The 24186-nt window shown below is 42.3% G+C and overlaps 1 protein-coding gene across 1 annotated transcript in view; it reads right to left on the reverse strand.

Moving 5' to 3' along the window:
- The window catches only part of SLC36A4 (solute carrier family 36 member 4), a 33003-nt gene extending 30882 nt beyond the window's left edge, over window positions 1–2121 (reverse strand). The window contains exons 1-2 of the mRNA XM_063304745.1: window positions 1979–2121; window positions 1775–1865 (exon numbers count right to left, since the gene is read on the reverse strand). Of these exons, the coding sequence (XP_063160815.1) occupies window positions 1775–1865; window positions 1979–2121 (234 nt within the window). The remainder of the gene's footprint in view (window positions 1–1774; window positions 1866–1978) is intronic.
- Window positions 2122–24186: the final 22065 nt, after the last annotated feature.

Genomic DNA, 24186 nt, shown 5'->3' on the forward strand with positions numbered 1-24186 from the left:
CCCTTCCTGCGGCGATGAGCAGAAGGTAGATCAGGTTCTCCTGGAAGATTTGCAGTGTATCAGAAAGGATGTCAAACTTTCAATGGTTCAACAATACAAATAAAATAAGGCTTTTGTCATCCCTACTAGGCTCCTAAAACTACAGAAGCTTGGATTTGTATATGAAAATGTCTGCATATCATTCCAATGGGGAAAAATAACACATCTTGTCCCACATCCATCTTCCTGAGTCACTATTCCAGCTGATGTATTTTGGGGTTCTAGTAGCAAACACATTCAAGAAAACTAGTCTCAAGCTTGTCCGCTTTGCTGCTCTCAAAACCCAGTGGAAGTTACAGTGAAGCCTTGATTATCCGGACCTCAAGATAATGGTCTTTGCACACAACAGGCCAACAGTGATTTATGTTATTTGCCTGTAGCCCACTTAGTTGCATGAGAGCCAGAGAATAAGTAAAGGCATAAAAAAGCTGATGCAGGTCAGAAAAGGCTGTTAAGCTAGAATTACAAGACGTAAAGGAAACAGGATACTTAGATGGTGAGATATATAGAGATAGAGACTGATGGAAGTGATAAAGAAGCTCTTTATTTGACTGACGTCCAGGGTTAGAGTTTAACCAGCTTTTAAAGCAGCTCAGGGAATAGAAGGGGGGATAGAATGAGAGGTAATTCAGAAACATATAAAAACTACAGATTTGGGTATGATAAGGCAAAGGAAGAAGAAAGAGGAAAAGAAGATGATTAGGCAGAGCTGGGAACCCCCTTCTGCTGGCAAAGAGACAATTCCAGGATCAGCAAGAGATAAAGGGAAAAAGCGTCTCTGCAGCGCTTTGCCCAGCTGGATTCCAGTCCCTGCAGCTAACAAGGGGAGAGATGGAGCTAGAGGGAATACCAAAGAGGATCTTTGGGGGTGGGGGGAGGCAACATGGGTGTAGAAACATACAATATGCTAAACCTGGGAGAGCAAATCACCATTGGGGGTGGGGGTGTGATATGGTGACAGTGAGATTGTTTACAGGGGTCTCAACTTAAATTTTTAATTGATTTGGATTCTGTACTAAGTTTTTATCTTTGTTCACCACTGAGTTCCACTGGTTAGATGGGTGGCCATACAAGATAGTCCTCGACTTACAACCACAATAGGGACCGGAAAATTCTTCGTTAAGTGGTGTGGTCGTTAAGTGAGGCATCACGTGACCGCACCCAATTTTACAATATTTTTGTAGCAGTTGTTAAGCAAATCACCATAGTCGTTAAGTGAATCTCACGGTTTCCCACTGATTTTGCTTGTCGGAAGCTGGCTGGGAAAGTCACAAATTGCGATCATGTGACACTGGGACGCTGCGACCACTGTAAATGCATGCTGGTTGCCAAGCACCTGAATTTTGATCATGTGATCGCAGGGACACTGTGATGGTCATAAGTGCGAGGACTGGTTGCAAGTCACTTCTCCAGCACCGTCGTAACTTCAAACGGTTGCTAAATGAATGGTTGTAAGTTGATGACTACTTGTATAAATGTGTTACATAAATAAATAAATACTCTTTTCACATAATAAGCTACACCCAAAGAAATAAATCATATTCTGGCTTCATAAAACGGCCTGGTTCACAGAATATGGAAAGATACCGGTCGGGTTACCACAACCCGCTGAATCTCCCACCGAGTACCCAACTCATCTCATGTATTATGCAAACCCAGCCACCTTGCTGCAGGCATCAACGGCGAACTGTAAATAGCTTATTTTTCTCCACAGCTAGCATTGGCCAACACTTACCAAAATGCCTGCATTTTTTATTGCAAGTGGGAGGCCCAGAAGCCCTGTCCCAATGTTTCCCTTAAGGAGGTGAGTAAGCGTTTGGAGAAATCTGAAAATGCAAAGAAAAACACAAAATATCAAGGGGTAAATTGTGTCTAGTCTTACAGAAGTCTGGACAGGGCTGAAAGATTATCGTTAAGTATGTGGGAAAACAGTACATACGTAATGCCCTCCTGATCATCAAGCTGATAGTCCTTCTCTGCAGACAGTAATTCTGTTTCATTGTCATAGTCATAGTCTGTGTCTGAACTCTGTTCTTCTATTAAAGGCTTCATTACTTCCAGGTCTATTTTAAAACATAACATTCTCTATTACTGAATACAGTACCTAAGAATATCTTCAGATCACCATCAGTTTTCTTATTAGAACATTCATACAAATCACCATTATAAAATCATTCTAACATTATATAGTCCACGTACGTCCCTTGTTAATTCTGCTTTGAAGTGCTATTTCCTAATCGAGTTTAATTTATTTTGTATCAGTGCCATGGAGTTTCCTCTTTATGTTCCCCTAAAGTCAACGAAGCAATTGATTTTGGTTCATAGAGTAACAGATGAAGTGGGAAACTTCTATCGTTTGCAGGATTTACAACTGAAATTGGAGTGATTTAGATCCCTAGATGCTAAAAGATAGTTTAAGGAATATTAACTTAATTCCTTATTGAGGAATAGAGTTTTGGTTTTGGGGAGTGGGGGCTGTACCTTCAAATCATTCTTGACTCCTAGTGAGTGCCTGGATGAGTTCCCACAGTTTTCTTGGCAACATTTTCAGAAGTGGCTTGCCATTGCCTGCTTCCTAGGGCTGAGAGAGAGGGACTGGCCCAAGGACACCCAGCCGGCTTCGTGCCTAAGGCAAGACTAGAACTCATGGTCTCCCAGTTTCTAGCCTGGAGCCTTAACCACTACAACCAACTGGCTCTTCAGGAAAAGTTTAGCCAGAATTATTTTCCAAGATTTGCATACCAAGGAATATTATTTATTTTGCACTCACCACAATCAAAACAGACTCTCTGCAGTTTATAGAAGAGCAACACAAAACAAGGCATATGAATTGAAGTAGCCACAGCTAAAAATAGTAAAATCAATAATACCAATAAATCAAAATCAATAATCACAATGAACAATCCTGGACATCCTATCATTCACCATAAGCCTCTAGATTAGCTCAGTTTCTAGTTTCCAATAAAAGTCTATTCCATAACATAGCTGCTGCCACCAAAAAGAAGCATATACTTGATTAAAATGGAGGACTCCTAAATTTTAAAACTTTTTTTTGCTGTTCAAAGTGATGGTGATTAGCTACAAAATCCGAAGAGGGATCCAGGCATGGGGAAGGGGTGGGAAATCAATTACATAAGCCCATCTCAACCCCTTTAGCCACCTTCACTTGTGGGAGAGGGTAGGGGGAGAAACAGGAGAAACACACATGGATTATACATGTGCCTTTTTAAATTTGAAATTTGAAAAACAATTTATTAATGCAAGAGAAATATCACCAATCCAAGAAATATAATCACATCAGAGAGGGATGAGAACACACACTTTTTCCCAAGCTAAAAGATTATAAAGTGCTTTTAATTCATATAGTCTACCTATAGAGACAGCAGCATCTGGGGGAGAAAGGGTGGGGTCAAAGTAACAAAAGCAGCATGTCAATGTGTTGTGAGCCCCACCCCTTTCCTAGTATGTGCCATGCAACATCGCACACCTGCAACAAAGAGCCAGAGTCTGCACTGTGACACCACGATACCCCCTTCATCATTTTATGGATGCTGCTGTACACGCGACAAGGCTTTCTAAAAAAATTAATTCCAATTAGATAAATGAAGTGATAAGCTCACCATCACCCTGCAACCTATTCAGGGCTTCAGCAAAAATAACAGCACACATGCAGAAGATGTACCCTTAAATTAGTTCAGCTACAGAAAGTTTGGCTTTCTACCTCACAGTCCTTCAACCATGCGTGGCTCTTCCTAGGAAGAGTCACCCAGCACTTGGAGCCAGTGACCTACATATTAGCAGTTTTTAAAAATACAGATTTTTTCCATATTCTTCACAGTTTTAAAGAATAGGATTCTCAACTTGATGGATCTGGTTAGAATTCTTTGTGGCAGAGAACTGCTCTATAATCTGTTTCAGCAATTATCAAGAATTCACCCCAAGGACAACCTACAGGCAAAACAGTTCACTAAAATAAAATGATCACTTGCAACTTGTCTAGAATCTGTTGGGAAGACATATAAATTTATATATATATATTACCCTCTTTGGAGACAATGCTCATTTAAAAAAGTAAAGTCTCCCTCAAGTGAGACTTAACTCTTGATGATTTCTGGTCACCTCCATGTAGGTTCTTGGTAAAAAAAAGAAAGTGGATTTTTTTAAAAATCCCATCATTAGCTTTGTAATTTTAGATTGAAACACTGAAAAGTGATGTTTAAAATGTTCTCATCTGTGCATGTATATCCCAGTTAATATCTATTTTTTTTTAAAAAGGAAAGCTTTTTGTTTTGCCTTGATTGATTCTCTTTTAATCCTTTATTTTTACTATTAGCTTTGAGTTCTTTTTATTTTGGCTCTGTAAAAATAATGATTATAAAACTTATTTTTAAAAAGCTTGAGCTGCCCAGCATCCTAGCCTCACAAAGTAACGACTATAATCTCCAGGAGTTTACGGCCTTTAAAAAAAGAAACAAATTTTGTATTCTTTCAGATATTTGATTGTTTGGAACTGAGAAAGAAAATGATTTTAAATGAAAAGCTGGTTCAGGCTAGAACCAACAGTGTTTTGCATCCAAAGCAGAGTTTCACACTGGAAGTAAAGTATTTTGAATTCAAATCAGATCAGCACCAACCATTTTGCACAGTCCTACTCCTGGTCATGCACTCATTATTCTACACCTTTGCCCCTTATAAAGCCCAACGCACAGTGGCATCTCTGGGAAGGTCAAAAGAGGCAAAATGGTGGTTGTGGCATCTCAATTGAAGGCCCACCCCTCTTATACATTGAGTTTAACATCAACCTACTTACAAAGGTGCCACCTTGCCTCTTTTAAGCCCCCTATGGGTGCTGGTGCCAACACCTCGTCCAGATCTTCACCCTTTATTTTCCCACATTAATTCCCAAGAGGCTAAATTAATATAGCCTACAGAAGTTGACCCCCATCTCCTTCACACCACATCATCCTTGGATGAGTTAATTTCATTGCTACCTCTCTATGCTTAACACACAAGCTGGGTTAAGTCCTTCTCATCAGCACCTGTGAATGTGACATGTTAAGTGGACAGCTCTTCGCCATAAGGAGAACCCTGACACACAGTGCTGCTTCTATGGTTACCAGCTCTGAATGCAAAAAGTCCTCACCCACTCTAGACAGGGGGCGGGGCTTGATGGAACATGGCAGGCAAGGGGGTGGAGCTTGATGGAATCTTCAGGTTACCGGCCACAATCCTGAGAGTTTTACTGGCTGGCAACTGAGCTGCCCTGCTCCAGAAGACCAAGCCTGTAAAATACAAAAAAAGATATACTCAAGTGCTGGGGTACAGCAAGATATAAGGGGCAACGACTCATCCCATCCCTGGACTCGCTCAACAAGCTAAGCCATAATGTAGACTTTTTGGTTTTTTGGCTTACACCAGTGTTTCTCAACCTCAGCATCTTTAAGACGTGCGGACTTCAATTCCCAGAATTCCCTGGGGAATTCCGGCAGTTGAAGTCCACACATTTTAAAGCACTGGCTTAGAAAACTGCACAGACCCAGATTGTAAACCATGATTTGTGGCTTAAGTGTTGTGCAAAGATAGTGTTTATTGTGGTTTAATAAATCATGTTTAAGCCAACCATGGCTTAACATGTTGGGAAAACACAGCTCACCATGGTTGGCACAGTTAGAAGCTGCTGAGAGTGAGGAACTCAAAAGCATTCTTAGCTTACCTGTGTTATCTGAAAAATTATCTGGACTGCTTTAAAAAATTAGGAAAGTCTCATGGCATCTTAAAAAAAACCACTTAAGTTTGTGGTCTATGAAAACTTAAATTTGACCAATATATGAAATACAAGATTCCTTGTTGCTTTTGTTGCAATATAATAAGATGGTGCCCTCCAACTTACAACCTAAAAAAGGAACTTAATGCAAAAATGCATAGGATGGGTGGCAAAGTAGAAAACAACTCACAAGAGTAATAATTTAATAAGTCCCTTTGGGGGAGATGGGCGGTGACAGAAATTTGAAATATAAATAAATAAATAAATGAATTATAAGATTTGAAGACAGACCAATAGGGATGAAAGCGTTCAGGAAAGGCAGGGCTGAAAACTGGTAATCTCTAAACTGAGTCATTAAAAAAAAAAACCCTTCCCATCTCTCCAGCTGTTCAGCAGGACCAGAGGTGTCCACAGGGGGTGTCAAAAAACTCAAATTGGCTGCCACAGCCATGGGATCCCTTTTTAATGCAGCGCCTGAACACACTGTATGTGGATAAGTGAATCAGGCCCATTAATTGAACACAATTTAGCTATTTGCAGACACAGTGGAATTGTGGAATTGCACAAACCAATATGACTACAGTACTTCTATTTAGAAACAGCACTAAAAACTGTGCCCTTCTCCAAAGCGATACTTATCTTAAATCACGAACTTATCAAGGCAATCTGTAATACAGGGCTACAATTAACTTAAACTGTTTTGCTTTTTCAGCTCCTTTCATCTTACAATTTTATATTAGATGAAAGAGCATATAAAAATAGAGGAGGAGCTGCCTGCTTTCTGATGAAGACTAGAGCTGTGATATAAATTACAGGCAAGCAAATGTTTGCAGCTAGGAATTGTAAAATGATGATTCCTTCTTAGATGTATACCCCACCTTTCAAGATAAACTTGAAATGTCTTGATTTTCTTTGCGTTTGGGAGCAGAGCAGTGGCGTTCAGCAATGACACCCAAATGTCGACATGCGCCATGGTGATGTAATTAAAGAAATTCCAAGATTACATTCTTGCTTCTTGATGTCTAGTGCAAATGCCTAAGTCGTGTCACTTGGCCAATTATTCATGTTTCGTCATTTGCCCTCCTCCCCATGGACACCCATGGGGGAATAGATTTAAAGTAAAATAGGTGCATTAATCTTGAGGACACAACAGGTTGTAGCACCTATCTGACCTTGGCTGATCTCAAGAAGTTAAGAAGGATTGAACTTGGTTAGTACCTGGATGAGACACCACAGGGACATCCCAGAACTTCAGGTCAGACAGAAGTTGAAAACTCATCCTGGAAGAATGCAGACAGAAACCACTTCCACACTAATATCAGAAAATCTGTTGTCTAGACCACAGTCACTAAACCCTGAAGCCCAACACTGCCCAACACTTCCATATTGTTGCCAAGAAAGCTACCAGGAAATGCCAAGAACTCACCAGGAGTCAACCATGACTTGAAGGAAACTTTGTCTTTTAAACCTAGCAGAGATTTAACACATCAACTGTTCAAGCTATTTTTGTTACCTGAAAACAAATAAGCAAGTCTCATTGTTCAAATCTGGTAACCTGATTTAAATGCTCGGTATGCTCACAGCCACCATGAAAACTTGAGTTGAAAACTTGAGTTGAAAACTCAAGCAAAAGTCCAGAGAATCTAGGGTGAGCCAAGTTGAGACATCAGACTGCCATCTGCTTGACTACACAGACTGTATTTGATGAAATGCCATCATCTTCCAGTCAATTGTGGTCAGACCTTTACTTAAACATCAAGAATCAAGACGATGACTTCATGAAATGCGTCAAGAATTGCAAGAGAAGCAATTGTAATAAAGTTCATCCAATTGGTGAATCTCTGGTGGTTGATGCTTTTTAAAATGTTTGCTTAGCACAGTAGGAAACTAGTGATTATGCATGGCTTACAACTTAATGCTGTCTCAACCCAGCCACTGTGGCATATGTAAACCATGCACAAAGCACGAAGGACTCCATAAAGCAAATTATGGTTTAACACAATAGGCTATCGGTAATGGTAAGCTGTAAACACATTTCATTATTTTGCTCTTACCAGTATCAAAAATATGCTTCTAATCACTTTGATTAAAGTTGTGTGGTTTCTCTGTATAAAACTGAAAAGTTACCTTCCTATTTCTCCAAGTGTCTACCACATATAATATGAGAGGAGTCTGTGCAGAGTATAGTAAAAAAAAGTCAAGTGTTTTGTGTGAAAAACAAGCAGAGCTTCAATCACACAGCTGTGATCGTCACCTTGACTTTTTTATCATATTCTGTGGATACCCCAATAGACTTTCTTCAGATCCATTTACTTCTAATTCCTCCTTTTCAGACACGTCTTTTCCTGAAGCAGATATACAAGTTCTTTCCATAACACAGAAATGTATTTCCTTAGTAAATTGTTAGGATTTTTTTCTTTCCCTACTCAACCCAAAAAGTACACTTGTGTTGTTAAAAGATAAAGCATCCTCAGTGTGAAATCAATACAAATACAGTAGATTTCAAACAACAGTTGCAAAACGTAATTGACCAAATACATTCATTAGAGACAGATCTTAATCATAATGTTCCTTTTATTCAATAAAGTTTTAGGAACAACCTTTGATTTCAAATGTTGGAAATCAGGAAAGTAGAAAAGAAAATTATTTAAATTTCTAGGAGGGGAAACAAGATCAAGGCAAACTTTTTGCATCATAGTAGTTTCAATCATTAGGATTCTTATTCAACCAATAAATAAAACCAATAGTTCCATTATATTTGGGGTGTTGTTACCTCTTTTTTACAGATATACCTCCTGAGAAACACCCAAAAATATTTTGTTCTGAGCTCAGACCAAAACAGCCGCCTTCCGAGTAGGTTCTGTTCCAATAAAACAAAATTCAAAATTAAAGTAGTACAAAATGTCTTGTTCTGGTTTTTTTCCTGGATCAGGATAATTTTGACTGTTCAATGGATGGTCCAAAGCTTTTCCAGAAGTAAACAGGAAGTGATTTATCCACCACCAGAATCGCATGAACACCTTCTCATTCTGGATTATTTTGTTCCAAAAAATCCTTGGACCACCTTTGGAAAGACTAGCTCACTATTTTTTGTTTTTCTCATAAAAGGGGAAGGTAAAGGTAAAGGTAGAGGTTTCCCTTGACGTAAAGTCCAGTCGTGTCCGACTCTCGGGGGCGGTGCTCATCTCCGTTTCAAAGCCGAAGAGCCGGCGTTTGTCCAAAGACACTTCCTCTGTGGTCATGTGGCCGGCATGACTAAACGGAACGCCGTTACCTTCCCGCTGAATCGGTACCTATTGATCTACTCACATTTGCATGTTTTCGAACTGCTAGGTGAGCAGGAGCTGGGACTAGCAACGGGAGCTCACCCCACCGCACGGTTTCGAACCGCCGACCTTCCGATCGGCAGCTCAGCGGTTTAACCCGCAGCGCCACCGCGTCCCTAAAAGGGGAAGATGTCTCCCATTTTGGCTCACTCCTATGGGATGGGAAAAAGCTGTGCTTAAGGGGAAGAGGAATGAAAAAAAGAGTTGCTACTGAGCTTGATATCAGTAGTTGAGGAAACTGTTGAGGAAATATAATTAGGAACTTATATTGGTAGCAATCACATAAAGACATGAAAAACCAAACCAGATGAAATCTCCAGTACTGACAGAAGACCAAAGAGATAGTAGTGGAAAGGTGTGGAAGAAAAGAAGATTACATATATTTGGCTATATGTATTATTTATACAAATTTCCCAACAGGTTCAAGAAGTAAATGCAGTTATTAAACCAGGTAGCTGCTCATAAGGTGCTGATCCTTGATCATCAAAACATGTAAGCTTAACATTGCATACCTAAAGAAATTGAACACTGCTTCTGGAGGGATTTTGAAAGAAAAACATGATAATTGCAGAAAACAACACTGATTATTTGATCAAGTATATATGATTTCCAGTTCTGCACTCCACCTGAAGTTTGCTATTACTGCTGGTAGTGCTGAAGACCTAGGCTGTTGTCCTCTACTGTTCAACATCTACATGAAATGATTGGGATTTGGAGGCTTTGAGTGAAATGCTATCATTATGCTGAGAATTTTCTGCTCTTCGGCTTCTCAGCATCCAGCTCCAAAGAAGCAATCAGTACTGCTGAATTTTGCCTAAATTAGATGATGGGCTGGATGAGAGAACAAACTGAAATTAAACCCAAACAAGGTGAAAGTGCTGTTGGTCTATGCGAATAAGCAATCTGTTGGTGGGCATATCCAATTTGTTCTACTCTGCTGCTTTGGTCACACAAGCAGGTAGCAAACTAAGAGCAGGAGGTTTCATAATAGGACTGAAATCTTTATTACGAATCAGGATTTGTAACTTAATCCTTAGTTTAAAACTGGCTTATGATCTTGGCTTGTTTGGGAACAGTTAACAATCCCTAATTTACTAACTCCATCCTGGAGAAGGTCTATTCTACATGATTACTAAAGGTTGATGTTGATTTGACGGCACATAATAAAGTTATTTTACTAACTGCAATTTCATGTTTGTTGAAAAAGAGACAGGATTTTTTCAGATATACACACTGTTGTTCTTTATATTACAGTGGTGTTTGTTGTTACAGTGCTTTTCAAGTAAAAAAAATATGCTTAATTTGTCAGTAATTAAAATTCAGCCGTGTAAGTGTTTAGAAGCAGGCCAATACACGGAAGTAGAATGGGTCTGCCAAAAACAAATTGTGTCAGAGTAACTTCTTATCTTTCCATGACAGAATGCCTATTTCAGTAGACCAAGGGAATTATGTGGATGTAAGTATACTATGATCTCATTAAAGCATCTGACAAGGCATTGTATGATACCACTGTGGACAAGACAGATAAATGTGGACTAGAGGTTGCTACAGTCTGCTGGGTTGAACTGGCTGAACTGCATCCAAAAGGAGCTCATAAACATTATGCATTAATCCGGAGGGAAGCATTGAGTGGGGTTATCCCTGATTCCACTCTCAGTCCAATGCTATTCCACCTATTTATAAATGACCTACAGCATGGAGTGAAAGAGATGCTTATTAAATGTGTGGGCTGCACGAAGCCAGAGGATTTGGCTTCCACCTTAGAGGCCACAATTCAGAATGACCTCACAGGCTTCAGCACTGGGCCATACCTAACAAGATGAAGTTCAGTGATGACACTGTGACCGTTCCTACACCCGAGTAAGAAAAGTCAAATGCTAAGTACCAGTTTGAGGACATACAGATTGGCCACAGTCCATGTGAGAAGAATCTGGAACCTCTAGTGCCAACCAACTGAACCACTAGAGCAGAATCACATGAGCAAGCAGCATGAAGAAGCAACTAAAAGTTTATGTGATCTTGCGCTGCGTTAACAGAAGCACTGAGTCCAGACTGTGCAAAATAATAGTTCTCTGCACCGGTTAGTCCATATTCACAGAGTACTGTGTTTAATTCTTTAAATGAAGCTGGAATGACAATGATATCCTCTTTTGGGGGAGATGGGTGGTGACAAAATTTGAATAACAAAAAATAAATAAATAAAGGATCCAGAAGCCAGGTCCTACAGGGAATAGCTCAAGGAGGTGGGCATTTTTCACTTGCAAAAGAGAAGACTTAGGGGCAAAATAACAGTGGCCTACCAATATAACAAAGGCTGTCAAGTGTAAAAGGGAGAGGACCTATTCTGTGTTAAAGCAAGGACTGGAGAAGGATGGTCTGAAATGAAAAAAGAAACGCAGGCTGAGCATTAGCAAGCAAAATGCCCGCCTCCTTGAGCTATTGCCTGTAGAACCTGGCTTCTGGATCCTTTATCATTGTCATTCCAGCTTCTCTGTGTCTCATTTAAAGAACTATGTACTGTGTTCTCTGTGAGCATGGACTAACCAGTGCAGAGAATAATGGAATTATTATTTTGCATAGTCTGGACTCAGTGCTTCTGTTAACACCACTCAAGACCACATGGACTTTCAAGCTGCTTTTTCACTCTTGATGCCAAGAAAGCTACACAACCTGTTGGTTCTTGAAGTCACAAGGAGTTAAGCTCAACTCGACAGAGCCTTTGACTTTTCAAATACAAACCCAGGCAGTCATTGTTAAAGAAAAGAGTTTTAGCACTATCAAAAAACACTGCACAGCTGGACCCTGGGGGTGGGGCACCAACGGAAGTTGCCTCTTTCACAAAATTTTCCAAAGGTCTGGGTGATGACTTCCTTCGTTAATGCCTGTATTTTTCCACTGAGTCCTTCATTAACCAAAATAAAATACAATAAAAAAAATCACCCATACAAAAATCCATTAATGACGGAAGGGCAGAAGAGTTCCACCGTTTCTAAGGACGCTGCTCCCAATCTTTTGTCCGTGCACCCTCCAACGAAGGCGTTTATCGGGCCATTCTGCCTCGTTTTCAGGAGACATGGTTCTGCCCGCGTAACACCCTTAGTTTGGATCAGTTAAAAGAAGGAAAGAAAAACTAAGGATTAACATTGGCTTCGAGCAACTCCTGCATTGCCTCCCAGCCCGCAGGAGACAGAGGAATCGACGGAGTTAGCAAACGAGGCAAGATCGCCCGGCGACCTGCGCCTCGTCTGAAAGCGGTCCCCGTTTTGCACCGGGCGCGCCTTGCAGCCCTGCAGCGCCCGTTCTGCAAACCACTTTTGCTAGCCGGGATTCCTCCTCCCGACGTTGTTTGCAAAACCTGGGCTGCAATAACCTCTAGGGGGAACCCCAAAGCCCCGACACGGGTGTCAAAAGAAATAAAGCCCTCGTTTTCCTTCTTCTGCAGCCTCCGCCCGCTCCCGACGTCCACGTCCAGCCTCCCCGACTCGCAAGCATCCGTTTGCAAAGTACGATACCTAATTCTTCTCTGGCCGGCGTCCCCATCGCGCCCTCTCTATGGTATCTTCCTCTCCCTTCCGCCAATGTGGGGCCCGAGCGCCAAAGGAACAAAAGCGCCTGCGCGGGCCAGCACTGCCCGACACTTGCTACTCGCTATACTGTACAGTACTGTACTCCTCGCCTCGGGTACCATAGATAGGCTGAGTGCCAGAAGGGTCCAAGAGATAGCTAATCTCCCCATCTAGGGCCTTCCAATGGCAGGAGGATTATGGGAGTTCCAGCAGATCTGGAAGCCCCCGGCTGGGGAGTGGATACTAGCTGGGCGAGGTGAACTCTATCCCGGGTACTCGGCCTGGACTGCTATATCGAGTCTACCGCTAGAGGGCAGCAGAGAGATAGTCCCCCGTCAATTTCAGAAGGGAACTCTAAAGATTCCGAATCGATTTTTTTTTTCTTTCAAGTTTTTTACTCTCAGGACGTGGTGCTTGTGCTGTCGTATCAACTGTACAAATAAAAATATATGACATATATGCAGCTCTCTGTCTTTGTTGTTTATTCATTCAGTTGCTTCCGACTCCGTGACTTCATGGACCAGCCCACGCCAGAGCTTCCTGTCGGTCGTCAACACCCCCAGCTCCCCCAGGGACGAGTCCGTCACCTCTAGAATATCATCCATCCACCTTGCCCCTGGTCGGCCCCTCTTCCTTTTGCCCTCCACTCTCCCTAGCATCAGCATCTTCTCCAGGGTGTCCTGTCTTCTCATTATGTGGCCAAAGTATTTCAGTTTTGCCTTTAATATCATTCCCTCAAGTGAGCAGTCTGGCTTGATTTCCTGGAGGATGGACTCCAAGGCACTCTCAGAATTTCCCTCCAACACCACAGTTCCAAAGCATCGATCTTCCTTCGCTCAGCCTTCCTTATGGTCCAGCTCTCGCAGCCATATGTTACTACGGGGAACACCGTTGCTTTAACTATGCGGACCTTTGTTGTCAGTGTGAGGTCTCTGCTCTTAACTATTTTATCGAGATTGGTCATTGCTCTTCTCCCAAGGATTAAGCATCTTCTGATTTCCTGACTGCAGTCAGCATCCGCAGTAATCTTCGCACCTAGAAATACAAAATCTTTCACTGCTTCTACATGTTCTCCCTCTATTTGCCAGTTATCAATCAAGCTGGTTGCCATAATCTTGGTTTTTTTGAGGTATAGCTGCAAGCCAGCTTTTGCACTTTCTTCTTTCACCTTCATGATAAGGCTCCTCAGTTCCTCTTCGCTTTCAGCCATCAAAGTGGTATTATCTGCATATCTGAGATTGTTAATGTTTCTTCCAGCGATTTTAACTCCAGCCTTGGATTCCTCAAGCCCAGCATGTCACTCTCTGTATACTTGCAATAAAACGTTAATAATTGCAATAAACAAAAAGTCAGTTAAACCTAATATTTATTCTTCAGCTAGGGTTCTTAATGCATACAGTATGTTGTTTTCATACAGATTTAGAAATACGGTCCAAGGAGCGAAATCATTATTAGTGTGATATTACTACTTGAAGACTAGGAGAAGACACCCAAGCTGAGGTATGCAAGGAACAGGGGAACAAATATAATTGTAGACCCCTCTTAGATAGGTGTGCTATATATGACCTACAAAAATGTGGAAGAGCATGTGGTAGCAACCCAAACAGCAAACTCCAAGCTGGCAAAATCCTGCCTCCTAAAATGCCTTTTAATAACTCTGTTTCATTTTTTAAAGTTGAACACACACAGACCCCTTAAAAAATCCTTTCCTGTTAAAGAGTTGAGATAAAAATGAGATTCCTCCCCAACTTTCAGTTGAGTTAATGTTCCCTAACAACCATCCTCTTCAGAACACATAAATGAATCCTTTTATGATCAGACAACTACTTTTTCTAGGGCAGAGATCACAAGCAAGTCATAATGTAATTAAAATACAATAAAACAATAAAACAATAAAACAGTACAATAAAAACAGTACAATAAAATTAAAAAATGGTTTATGGTTTTCTATTTTGTGCAATTATATTCTTCAGTGCTACAGTTCAGCAAATAGTGTGTGAGCACAAAATGTTAATCAACTTCTAAGTTGGGCTTTCTCTCTCTTTGAGGAAAGATCTAAAATACAAGTGGATTGGAAGGCCACACCCTCAGATACCCATTTTTACCAATGTTTTTCTCCCATATATATATTTAAACTCCTTTCTCACTTCCTAATGTCTCTTCCAAAATCCATTCAGATGTCAAACCAAGTTTCCCCTTTCCTGCCTATAAACTAGGTCAGCAGAGGCATGAAGCAAATTATCCGCTCCCCTTTACAATACAAGACGAGAAAAAAAAAAACACAGTCCACCTCAACCAGCAGAGATTCTTGTAGGCTTAGAAAGCTTGGTTGAATGGCTTACAATATTGGCCTACACATCATTTTTATACAATGTTCATCCAAGCAGCAGACAAGATGATTAAATAATATCTTGATTGTGCCAATGCAGAACACACTCTGCTAACATTCTTAGGTGCAGAAGACTAGAGTGTCAGGATCTATCACTGGGGTATTACTTTATTTAGCATTTAACCCTGTAATTCCTTAGCTGTGAAAGGTGAAAGGTCCCCTGTACAAGCACCAAGTCATGTCTGACCCTTTGGGGGGATGCCGCTTTCATGACATTTTCTTGGCAGACTATAGCGGGGTGGTTTGCCATTGCCTTCCCCGTAGTCATCTTCCCCAGCAAGCTGGGTACTCATTCTACCAACCTCGGATGGAAGCCTGAATCGACCTGAGCCAGCTATCCGAGAATCCGGCTTCCGCTGGGATCGAACTCAGATCATGGGGAGAGTTTCAGTTGCAATACTGCTGCCTACCACCCTGCGCCACATGAGGCTTGCTAATTCCTTAGCTACAAAAGCGAAAAACCAAGTTGTGGATTAGTAAATCACCAGTTCTCTCCTCAGGTATGAATGCACCAGATTTCTCTAGCTAATGACCTCCGGATTCCAACTCCCATAATCCCCATGCTAAGTAGGGACCACAGGAATGGAAGTTCAACACACCTAAGGAGGATCCTGGACATGGATTTTGGAAAGCCGGATCTCTCACACTTACTCCCCACTCCTGTAATCTGGGGTTAATAATGTTGAGATTCCTTACAAGGTTAATGAAAGGGTTACGGTGAAATGTGTACACAATGCTGTGTTACCAGCCAAACAAGAATGTTATGAAAAGCCAGTAGAACAGTTAAGTTCACAGCTAGAAGAGCAGAGGCCAAGTTTCAAAACTCTGCTCAGACTTGTATTTGTAGAAGACACTTACTCAATTGTGGGTGGAGGTAAATTGTGGTTTACTCAATTCAATTTTCTAGATTCCCATGATACACTGAACAATAAATTAACTATGTGGACTGGGTGTATGCAGCCAGCTAGACTAAAACATAATTGGCTTAGTTAGCTGGTGATTCAGTGTGGTGCTCAAATATAGTAAGGCAAGAACTTCATCCTGGGCAGCCATGGGCTGTTTCCATGGCTGCCCTCCCACATAGAGCTTTTGAGAGTAAAAGGTGGGTGGAGAAAACTCTGTCTTCAAGAAGTTCAGGGTAGTGTGCAATTAAATGACAATTGTACCTCCTCTCATGTTTTAGAACTCTGGCAAAAATCCTGTGCAATGCCCAGTTTTCTCACCTGATCCATGTAGGTTTCAGCTCCAGCTAAAATGAGTCCTGAAGGCTTCCTCCTTTGAATATATATGTGCAACTGTCACACTAGTGTGTGCAAAGGTGTATCTGCCTGAAGCCACACTCCAAAAATCATCAATTGAATGAAGAACTCATTAAAATGCAGAACGTATACTATATGTAAAAGTGAACCCCCTACTTGCATACACAAGCCTTTGTCTCTCCCATACACAGAAATGCACAAGTATTCACAGACACACACACACCCCTCCAGGAGTGTCCGCAGAGGCAGCGGTCAAAAATGTCAGGATGGCAGCGGCAACCACATGATTGAAGCCCCACCCCTTTTTAAAAGTGCATTGAAGGCACATGAAATGCACATAAAAAGAGATGAGGTTTCAGTCACGTGGTTGCCACTGCCATCTTGACTTTTTTGACCTTGCCACGAATGCCCCTGCTCCTTTCCCTTTCTAAGAGAAGAGATAGTTTTAAAAATAGAGATATAGGTTGGAAATTGGGGAAGAAGAGAAAACAACAAAAGGAATAGACTATCACCTCTGGCTGAAAAGGTTTAGACATTATGGTAGAGTTTTCTGTATCCTTTTTTAGCCTAATTCTGGTAGATCTAAAAATGAAGGAACAAAAGTGGAGGGGGACAAGGTGAGAAGAAGACAGGGAATAAAAGAAAGAAAAGGGCATTTAAAATTAAGCAAGTGGCTTTTCCTAAGCAAGAACTAATCTTCAGACCAATCTTCAAAGCCAGAGGCAATGTCATTGTTTGCTCTTCCTGTCCATTAAATCCCATCATAATCCATAAGCAAACAAAGGTCCCTGTGTTCGCAAACAATTGTGCTTCTAGAATATAAGCATTTGCAATTCTACTCACATCAACACCTGTAGCAGGTAATAATACAATGGCTTGCTTTTAACTTTCCTTAACAGTTTTTGAAATCAACAATAAGAATCATACATCAGCTCCAGGAAAGAATCAGGCTGCTTTGAAATTCTTTTTTAGTACATAATGACTAGATGCCCATACCTATCTATAGCAGTGTTTTTCAACCCTGTCAACTTTAAGACGTGTGGACTTCAACTCCCAGAATTTCCCAGCCAGCATGGTGGCTGGGGAATTCTGGGAGTTGAAGTCTACACGACTTAAAGTTGACAGGGTTGAAAAACACCGATCTTTAGGGTGATACACTATTTCATTTCTTTCTTTTTTAAATTAAATAATAAAAGAGGGTTCTGCCTGATATTTGGGAGAGCTGAGAGGCAGCAGTTATTTCTCAGGATAAAATCGATAACTAGATTCATAATTTTTTTTTAATCTGTTCAATCATGTCTGATTCTCAGAGGCTGCCTGGACAAGTCCCTGCAGTTTTCTTGGCAAGGTTTTTCAGAAGTGGTTTGCCATTGCCTCCTTCCTGGGGCTGAAAGAGAGTGACTGGCCCAAGGTCCCCCAGCTGTCTTGGTGCCTATGGTGGTACTAGAACTCCCGGTCTCCCGGTTTCTAGCCTGATGCCTTAACCACTACATAGTTTGATTTTGATCCAGGATACTCTCAGTCAGTCCTTATACCCAAGTCAGAAGTCAAACTCGATTCACTTATCCAAAAATACAGTTCAATATTTATTCATTAAACATCAGCAAACATTGAAAAAACAGCTCACTTGCAATATGGGATAAAAGGCAGACAAATACAGGGAGAGAGAGAACCATGAACAAAAGGCAAGAATTCGTATAGATCAAGATCTAAATATCAAAAGGGATAGAAAGTTCCAGAGCCCCTGGAAACAGTCCTGTGGGTAATCAGCATGGACAGTCCCAAGGGAGGTCCTTTCTTTATTCCAGCGTTAACCTATTTATGTACCTACAGCAGTGTTTCTATCTTTGGTAACTTTAAGATGTATGGACTTCAACTCCCAGAATTCCCCAGCCAGCCATGGCTGGCTGGGGAATTCTGGGAGTTGAAGTCCACACATCTTAAAGTTGCCAAGGTTGAGAAACACTGACCTACAGCAGCAGAACAGAGATGGAAAGTGGGACACCAGGGATCCCTTCTTGATTCTATGCTATTAAAGAAACAGCTGGGTGGGCAGACAGAAGTTGCACACGTCTTATTTTGAAGGTGGAATAGATAGAGTTAGTTCCTGAAAGTGCAACTGTAGATCCTCCGGATTGATGGACAAAAGGATGAGCACCCTCATTCCAAAATGTTTCTGTTGCACCATGTGCCGACAATATTGGCTAGATCAGCCTCCTCAACCCAGTGCCTAACCGAATGTATTGGATTACAGGTCCCAGCACGGCCAGCCAGCATGATAGGAACTGTAGTGCAACAACACATCCAAAACTTACAAGACTGAGGACAACCAGTTTGGTTACTACCCGTATGATTAGTGAACAGACAGAGCAAGACGGGAAAGAGTCTAGAAAATGATGCCTTTGCGAACGAAAAATGAGAGGGTGTCTCAGATACAGCTGCTTCTCAGCAGGAGACCATAGGTCCTTCTCTCCCACCCTTTTAGTTCCTTTTCCCCATTACTGTAAGCTCTGGATGAGAATGGAGAAGACGGTGTGCTGTTTTGATAAGATGGACCTAAGTAATTTTGTTCCCCTACAAGTAATAAGACAAGTGTCCTTGTCAACCAGTTTCTGCCTTGAGAATGGAGGCCAGTCTCAGTCTAATAACAGCATACACACATGGTGTTCTTTGCAGCAAAAGATTGCTGCAGGCTGACAAAAGAACAGGTCAGACAGAACAAGTAAAAGGGTAGGAAAATGTAGGAAAGATAAACACTTCTACAAGTTAAGCTCAGTTCCTGGTGCGAGTTCCTGTGTGGGATCCAAGTTGTTTACTTTGACAGTAATATGGAAGGAATTTGCTGCTGCTGACAACTGGGCTATTGCTCAATTACCTAGGCTCGCTTCCAACTCTGGGATGTTCAGGTGATCTCCCATCCAAGAACTAGCCAGGTCTGACTCTGCTTAGCTTCTGAGATCAGCCAAGAATAAACTAAAAAGAAAAAATCATCATGGGTCAGTTAGGTTACTCCAAAGACATATCTATTGGGGGGGGGGGGGCGGTTGGTGACAGCACAGAGACTTGCTTTATTATTTGTTTTACAAGTAGTCCTCAGTTAACGATGGCAATTGGGACCAGAATTTCCATCACTAAGCGACACAGTCATAAAGTGCAACATCATGGGACAGCATCACTTAGCAACGGCAGTTCCGACACTTCCAGTTGCCATCGTTAAGTGAATCCTGTGCCGTCGTTAAGCATGACGCCATGTGGTCACCATTTGCGACATCCTGTCACCTTCCTCATTGACTTTGCTTGTCAGAAACCAGCAGTGAAGGTCGTAAAAGGTGATCATATGACTGCAGAGATGCTGTGAAGGCTGGAATTTCAAGGACTGGTCATAAGTACCACTCGTCCAGCACCGTCATAAGTTCGAACAGTCACTGAATGAGTGGTCGTTCAGCAAGGACCACCTGTATTAGATTTAAGAGCTGCCCAGTGACATCTGGGCAGCTTACATTTTAAAAGAGTAAAAAACAAACAGGAAATCATGTATGTCTGGACAAGAAAAGCTCCATATACTACCAAAACATCATACCCAAAAGGCTCAGCAACCAACCCATCCCAAGGTCTGGGAGAACAGCCAGTAGGACCACCTATAACCATCTCTGCTATACCATCAGTGCTGGTCATCTAGCTAGCTACCAATGTTAATCAAGAAGTAGGTTCATTCTTCCAGTAGGAAGAACCACCAAGAATAGATTTAACAGTGGCATATGAATTCAATTCTTGTTTCAAGTGCATTTTGAAAAAGCAAGTAGGGCATATTAATTCACAAAGCATATTAGTTTCTCAGGCATAGCACACACAGAAACACACATTTATTTATGACTGTAAATATGTCTATCCCAGCTGTCCTCCTCAGTAAAGTTGAGATCAAAACATAATGTTTTGCACTCACTGACTACTTTTCAAGAAATCAAATGAATATGAAAGCTCATGTGGGCTATAATATTTTCTGGATAGATTGAGAGAGTCTGCTAGTTGTAATTTAGAAGGTTTCACTCTGGAAAAATTATACCAGGGATCATGTGATCATTTTCTATTTACTGTTTGGGGCCCCTTTTAAAATTACACTGATGATGCCCAATTATAACTGGCAACCCAAGGCAGGCCAATGGAAGCTGATGAGATTCTGTCCCAGTGCCTGGAGGCTACATGGGCCTGGATAGGGAGGAACTGGCTGCAACTCAATCCTACCAAGATGGAGTGGCTGTGGAGATTAGAACCACCTAGATCTGGGGATGAGATCCAGCTTGATCTAGTTGTTAAGACACTGGGCTAGAAACTGGGAGACTGTGAGTTCTAGTCCTGCTTTAGGCACAAAGGCAGCTGGGGGACCCAGGGCCAGTCACTCTCTCTTAGCCATGGGAAGAAGGCAATGGCAAACCACTTCCAAAATCTTGCCAGGAAGACTGCAGGGACTTGTACAGGCAGTCGCAAGGAGTCAACACAGACTTGAAGGCACGCACACACAGAGAGATCTGGGGATATTCCATTTAATCATGGATGGGGTGGCACTTTTCCATTCAAGAGTGGTGCACAAACTAGAGTCTTCCTATACTCACAGCTCCTGCTCAAAGAGCAGGCGGCAGCTGGGGCCAAGGGGGCCTTTGCACAGCAAAATCGGGTGCACAAATTGTACCCTTTCCTGGATCGGAAGGCCCTTCAGATGGTCATCCATGCCCTAGTTATCTCACAACTTGACTTCTGAAATGCGCTGTACATGAGGCTGCCCTTGAAGACCACTCAGAAGCTTCAACTGGTCCAGAATGCAATGGGGCGGGCAGTGATGGGCATGCCCTGGTATGCTCAGGGGGTACTTCTGTTTCACAAATTGCACTGGTTACCTGTAAGCTTCTGGGTGCAATTCAAGATGCTGGTTATGCCTTATAAAGCCCCTCATGGCATAGGCAGGGCCACAACTAGAGGGGCGCAACCAGGGCATGTGCCCCAGGCTCCGCGCTGGGGGGGGCACCAAAATGAGCACTGGGGGGGGCGCCAAAATGTGCGTGGAATCCATGTTTGCCCCGGGTGACACAGACCCTAGTTGCGGCCCTGGGCATAGGGCCTGGTTATCTGAGAGGCTGCCTACCTTCCTTGGTGTCTGCACAGCCAGCACAAGCTGCCAAGGTTGGCACACTATGGTTCCCTTCTATTAAACATGTCATCTATCAATCAGACGCAGGAAGCAACTCTTTTCTGTCACAGTGCCTGCCCTCTGGAATGAGGTTCCCCCCGAGATCCATGTGGCTCCCACCTTGTTGGCATTCTGAAAAGCCTTAAATACCTGGATGTTTTCCCAGGCCTTGGCTGAGGTGGTTGAGCCTTATTGAATATGTCTGGAAGTGTGGGTGTTGTTCGCCAGACTCGCCATCTGTTCTTGTTCTTCATTCCTTGTTTTATTCTTTTTCTTTTTATAATTTGATTGTACCGTATTTTGTTTGATTTTACTGTACACCACCCAGAGTCATTTGGGAATCAGGCAGTGCCTAAACTGAATAACTTAAAGTAATTTTTCAGTATTCTACTTTATCCTTTTTTTTTTTAAGCAAGTGCTGCAATCTCATTGTTAGAGACTTTGCTGCCCCCATGTGGAACACCAAATTTTGCTCACGTTTGTCACTTAGATAATCCACCCTGTTTATAGCAGGGATTCAGATATTTGCACAACTAACTGAGCATTGCCTCAGCAGCATCCGATTGATTTTGGCTCATCCAGAATAGTAAGCAGGGATGGCCCTGGTTTCTATTTGAACAAAATATCACCTTGGAAGAACAGATTGTAAGCTAGGTGTGTGTTTGTGTGTGCACCTTCGAGTCAATTTTTTTTACTCCCGGCAACTGCTGGACAAGTCCCTGCAGTTTTCTTGGCAAGGTTTTTCAGAAGTGGTTTGCCATTGCCTTCTTCCTAGGGCTGAGAGAAAGTGACTGGCCCAAGGTCACCCAGCTGGCTTCATGCCTAAGGCAGGACTAGAACTCACCATCGCCTGGGTTCTAGCCTAGTGCCTGAACCACTACACCAAACTGGCTGCCTAGATCTAGGCTAGATTGGGAACATAAAAGATCCCTGAAGATGGAATGGTATGATAAACCATACTGTTGATAAGAAAACAACCTGGGTGCCTGAAAGTCTGGGATGAGGCTTATAACTCCACAGCCAGGCTTCACTCATCTGGATCAGGAAGATCATGGCAAGGGGAAGGTCAGATTATGTGCTAATGTTCCTTCTCCTGGGGCTAGAAAATGGGAGAGCAGCATGCTGAAGCCCCATCCATCAGGATCCCAGAGGGTCCTGGGAGGCTGCACCCCATGTATCCCAAAGGAGCATCAGGGCAACGTGGAGACTCCACTTGGCCCCTGACATCAGATGGAGAAGGAGAACCTGCAGGAAGCTTTTGTCTACCTCTCCCTGAGAAATAGAGCATTCAGCTCTTCCTGTGACTGGAGAGCAGGAGGACAGGACACCCTGCTTGCATTATTTAACCAGGAGCCCAAGGGCCACCAACTGATATTGAAGGAAGCACCTTATCAAAGGAACATCAAGCTAACCCCAACAGGATGTAGATTTCAATCTATAGTTCACCACTTTGTTCTGGCCTTGAAGACATGATGTCTCTCATTTCTCTCTTCCTGTTTTGTCTTTTTACATGGTGAGCCCCAGTATCCTGCCTCTGTCGTTTAATTGATTTGAATTCCTTTGGGATTCCTAGTTGCTATTTATTATTTATTTCCAGATTAATACATCACCCATCTCACCATGCAAGTGACTCTTCTATTTGCATCTAACACAACACAAAGGTACCTTGGCCACAGCATTTTTTCTGCCATACCCTAATGATCTTGCCTTCTCCCTATCCTCAGCCCATGAGGGAGACAGACTTAAGTTGTCCTTAGGGTAGTGTAGTATGCCGTAGCGTTTTTCCCCTTAAGCCAAGAGCATCCAACAACATCTGGGAGGTATGAAAAATCTGATATGTCTCTTTATTCCCACCAGTATTTCTGATATCTGTTACCCTGGTGGCAAAATCAGGTGACCAATAATGGATGAGATTCCTGGTCATTGCAGGCACATCACCTGGTCCTTGGTTAGCCTCATCTGCTCCACTGCTGTTTCTCTAAGACTTTGAATACAGCAAGCCTTGTACCAGTGGCCTTCTTTTCAACTTGCACATTCCGTCGCTGACATGCTCAGATGATTCCTAGGGGCTGGTATCAGCACAGCTACCATGGGTCAGTTTAAGCTGGTACAGGCATGGCCCTTCTCTTCAGTCCCAGGCACTGTCCCCCATTCTGGTTTGGACAGCCGGAAAGTTCAGTTCTTTAAAAATGAGCCGTCCTTCTGTACCCAACGCCTAGCTGATCCTGGGCTTAGAGACCTGGATTAGCGTGAACAACATTAGACCAGCAGCAGAAAGGAGGTTACATGGTTAAGCAAAAAAAGGAGAGCTTTCCTCTACCACTTCATAACATAGCCCTACCTGCATCTGTCACCTGTTGTTGGGGCTGAGCAGGGGTTTTGGAACAGCACTAAATCAATTAAAGCTCTTTTAGAACACAAGGTTAATGTTCTTCTGGAATAACTCCTGGCTGTGTTAGCGAATGCTGTATTTAACTCACTGATATGTATTTTAATTTTTGTAACTGTAATTGTACTTGTTCTAACCCTTATTATAAATACTGTTTGCCGCCCACAGTCATTTGCTGAGATGGGTGGCTATATAAATTAACTAAATAAATAAATAGTGGTGGCCCTGAGGGTTAAACTGCTGAGCTGCTGAGCTTGCCAATCGGAAGGTCG

This window comes from Candoia aspera, chromosome 5, assembly GCF_035149785.1.
Source record: "Candoia aspera isolate rCanAsp1 chromosome 5, rCanAsp1.hap2, whole genome shotgun sequence".
NCBI lineage: Eukaryota > Metazoa > Chordata > Lepidosauria > Squamata > Boidae > Candoia > Candoia aspera.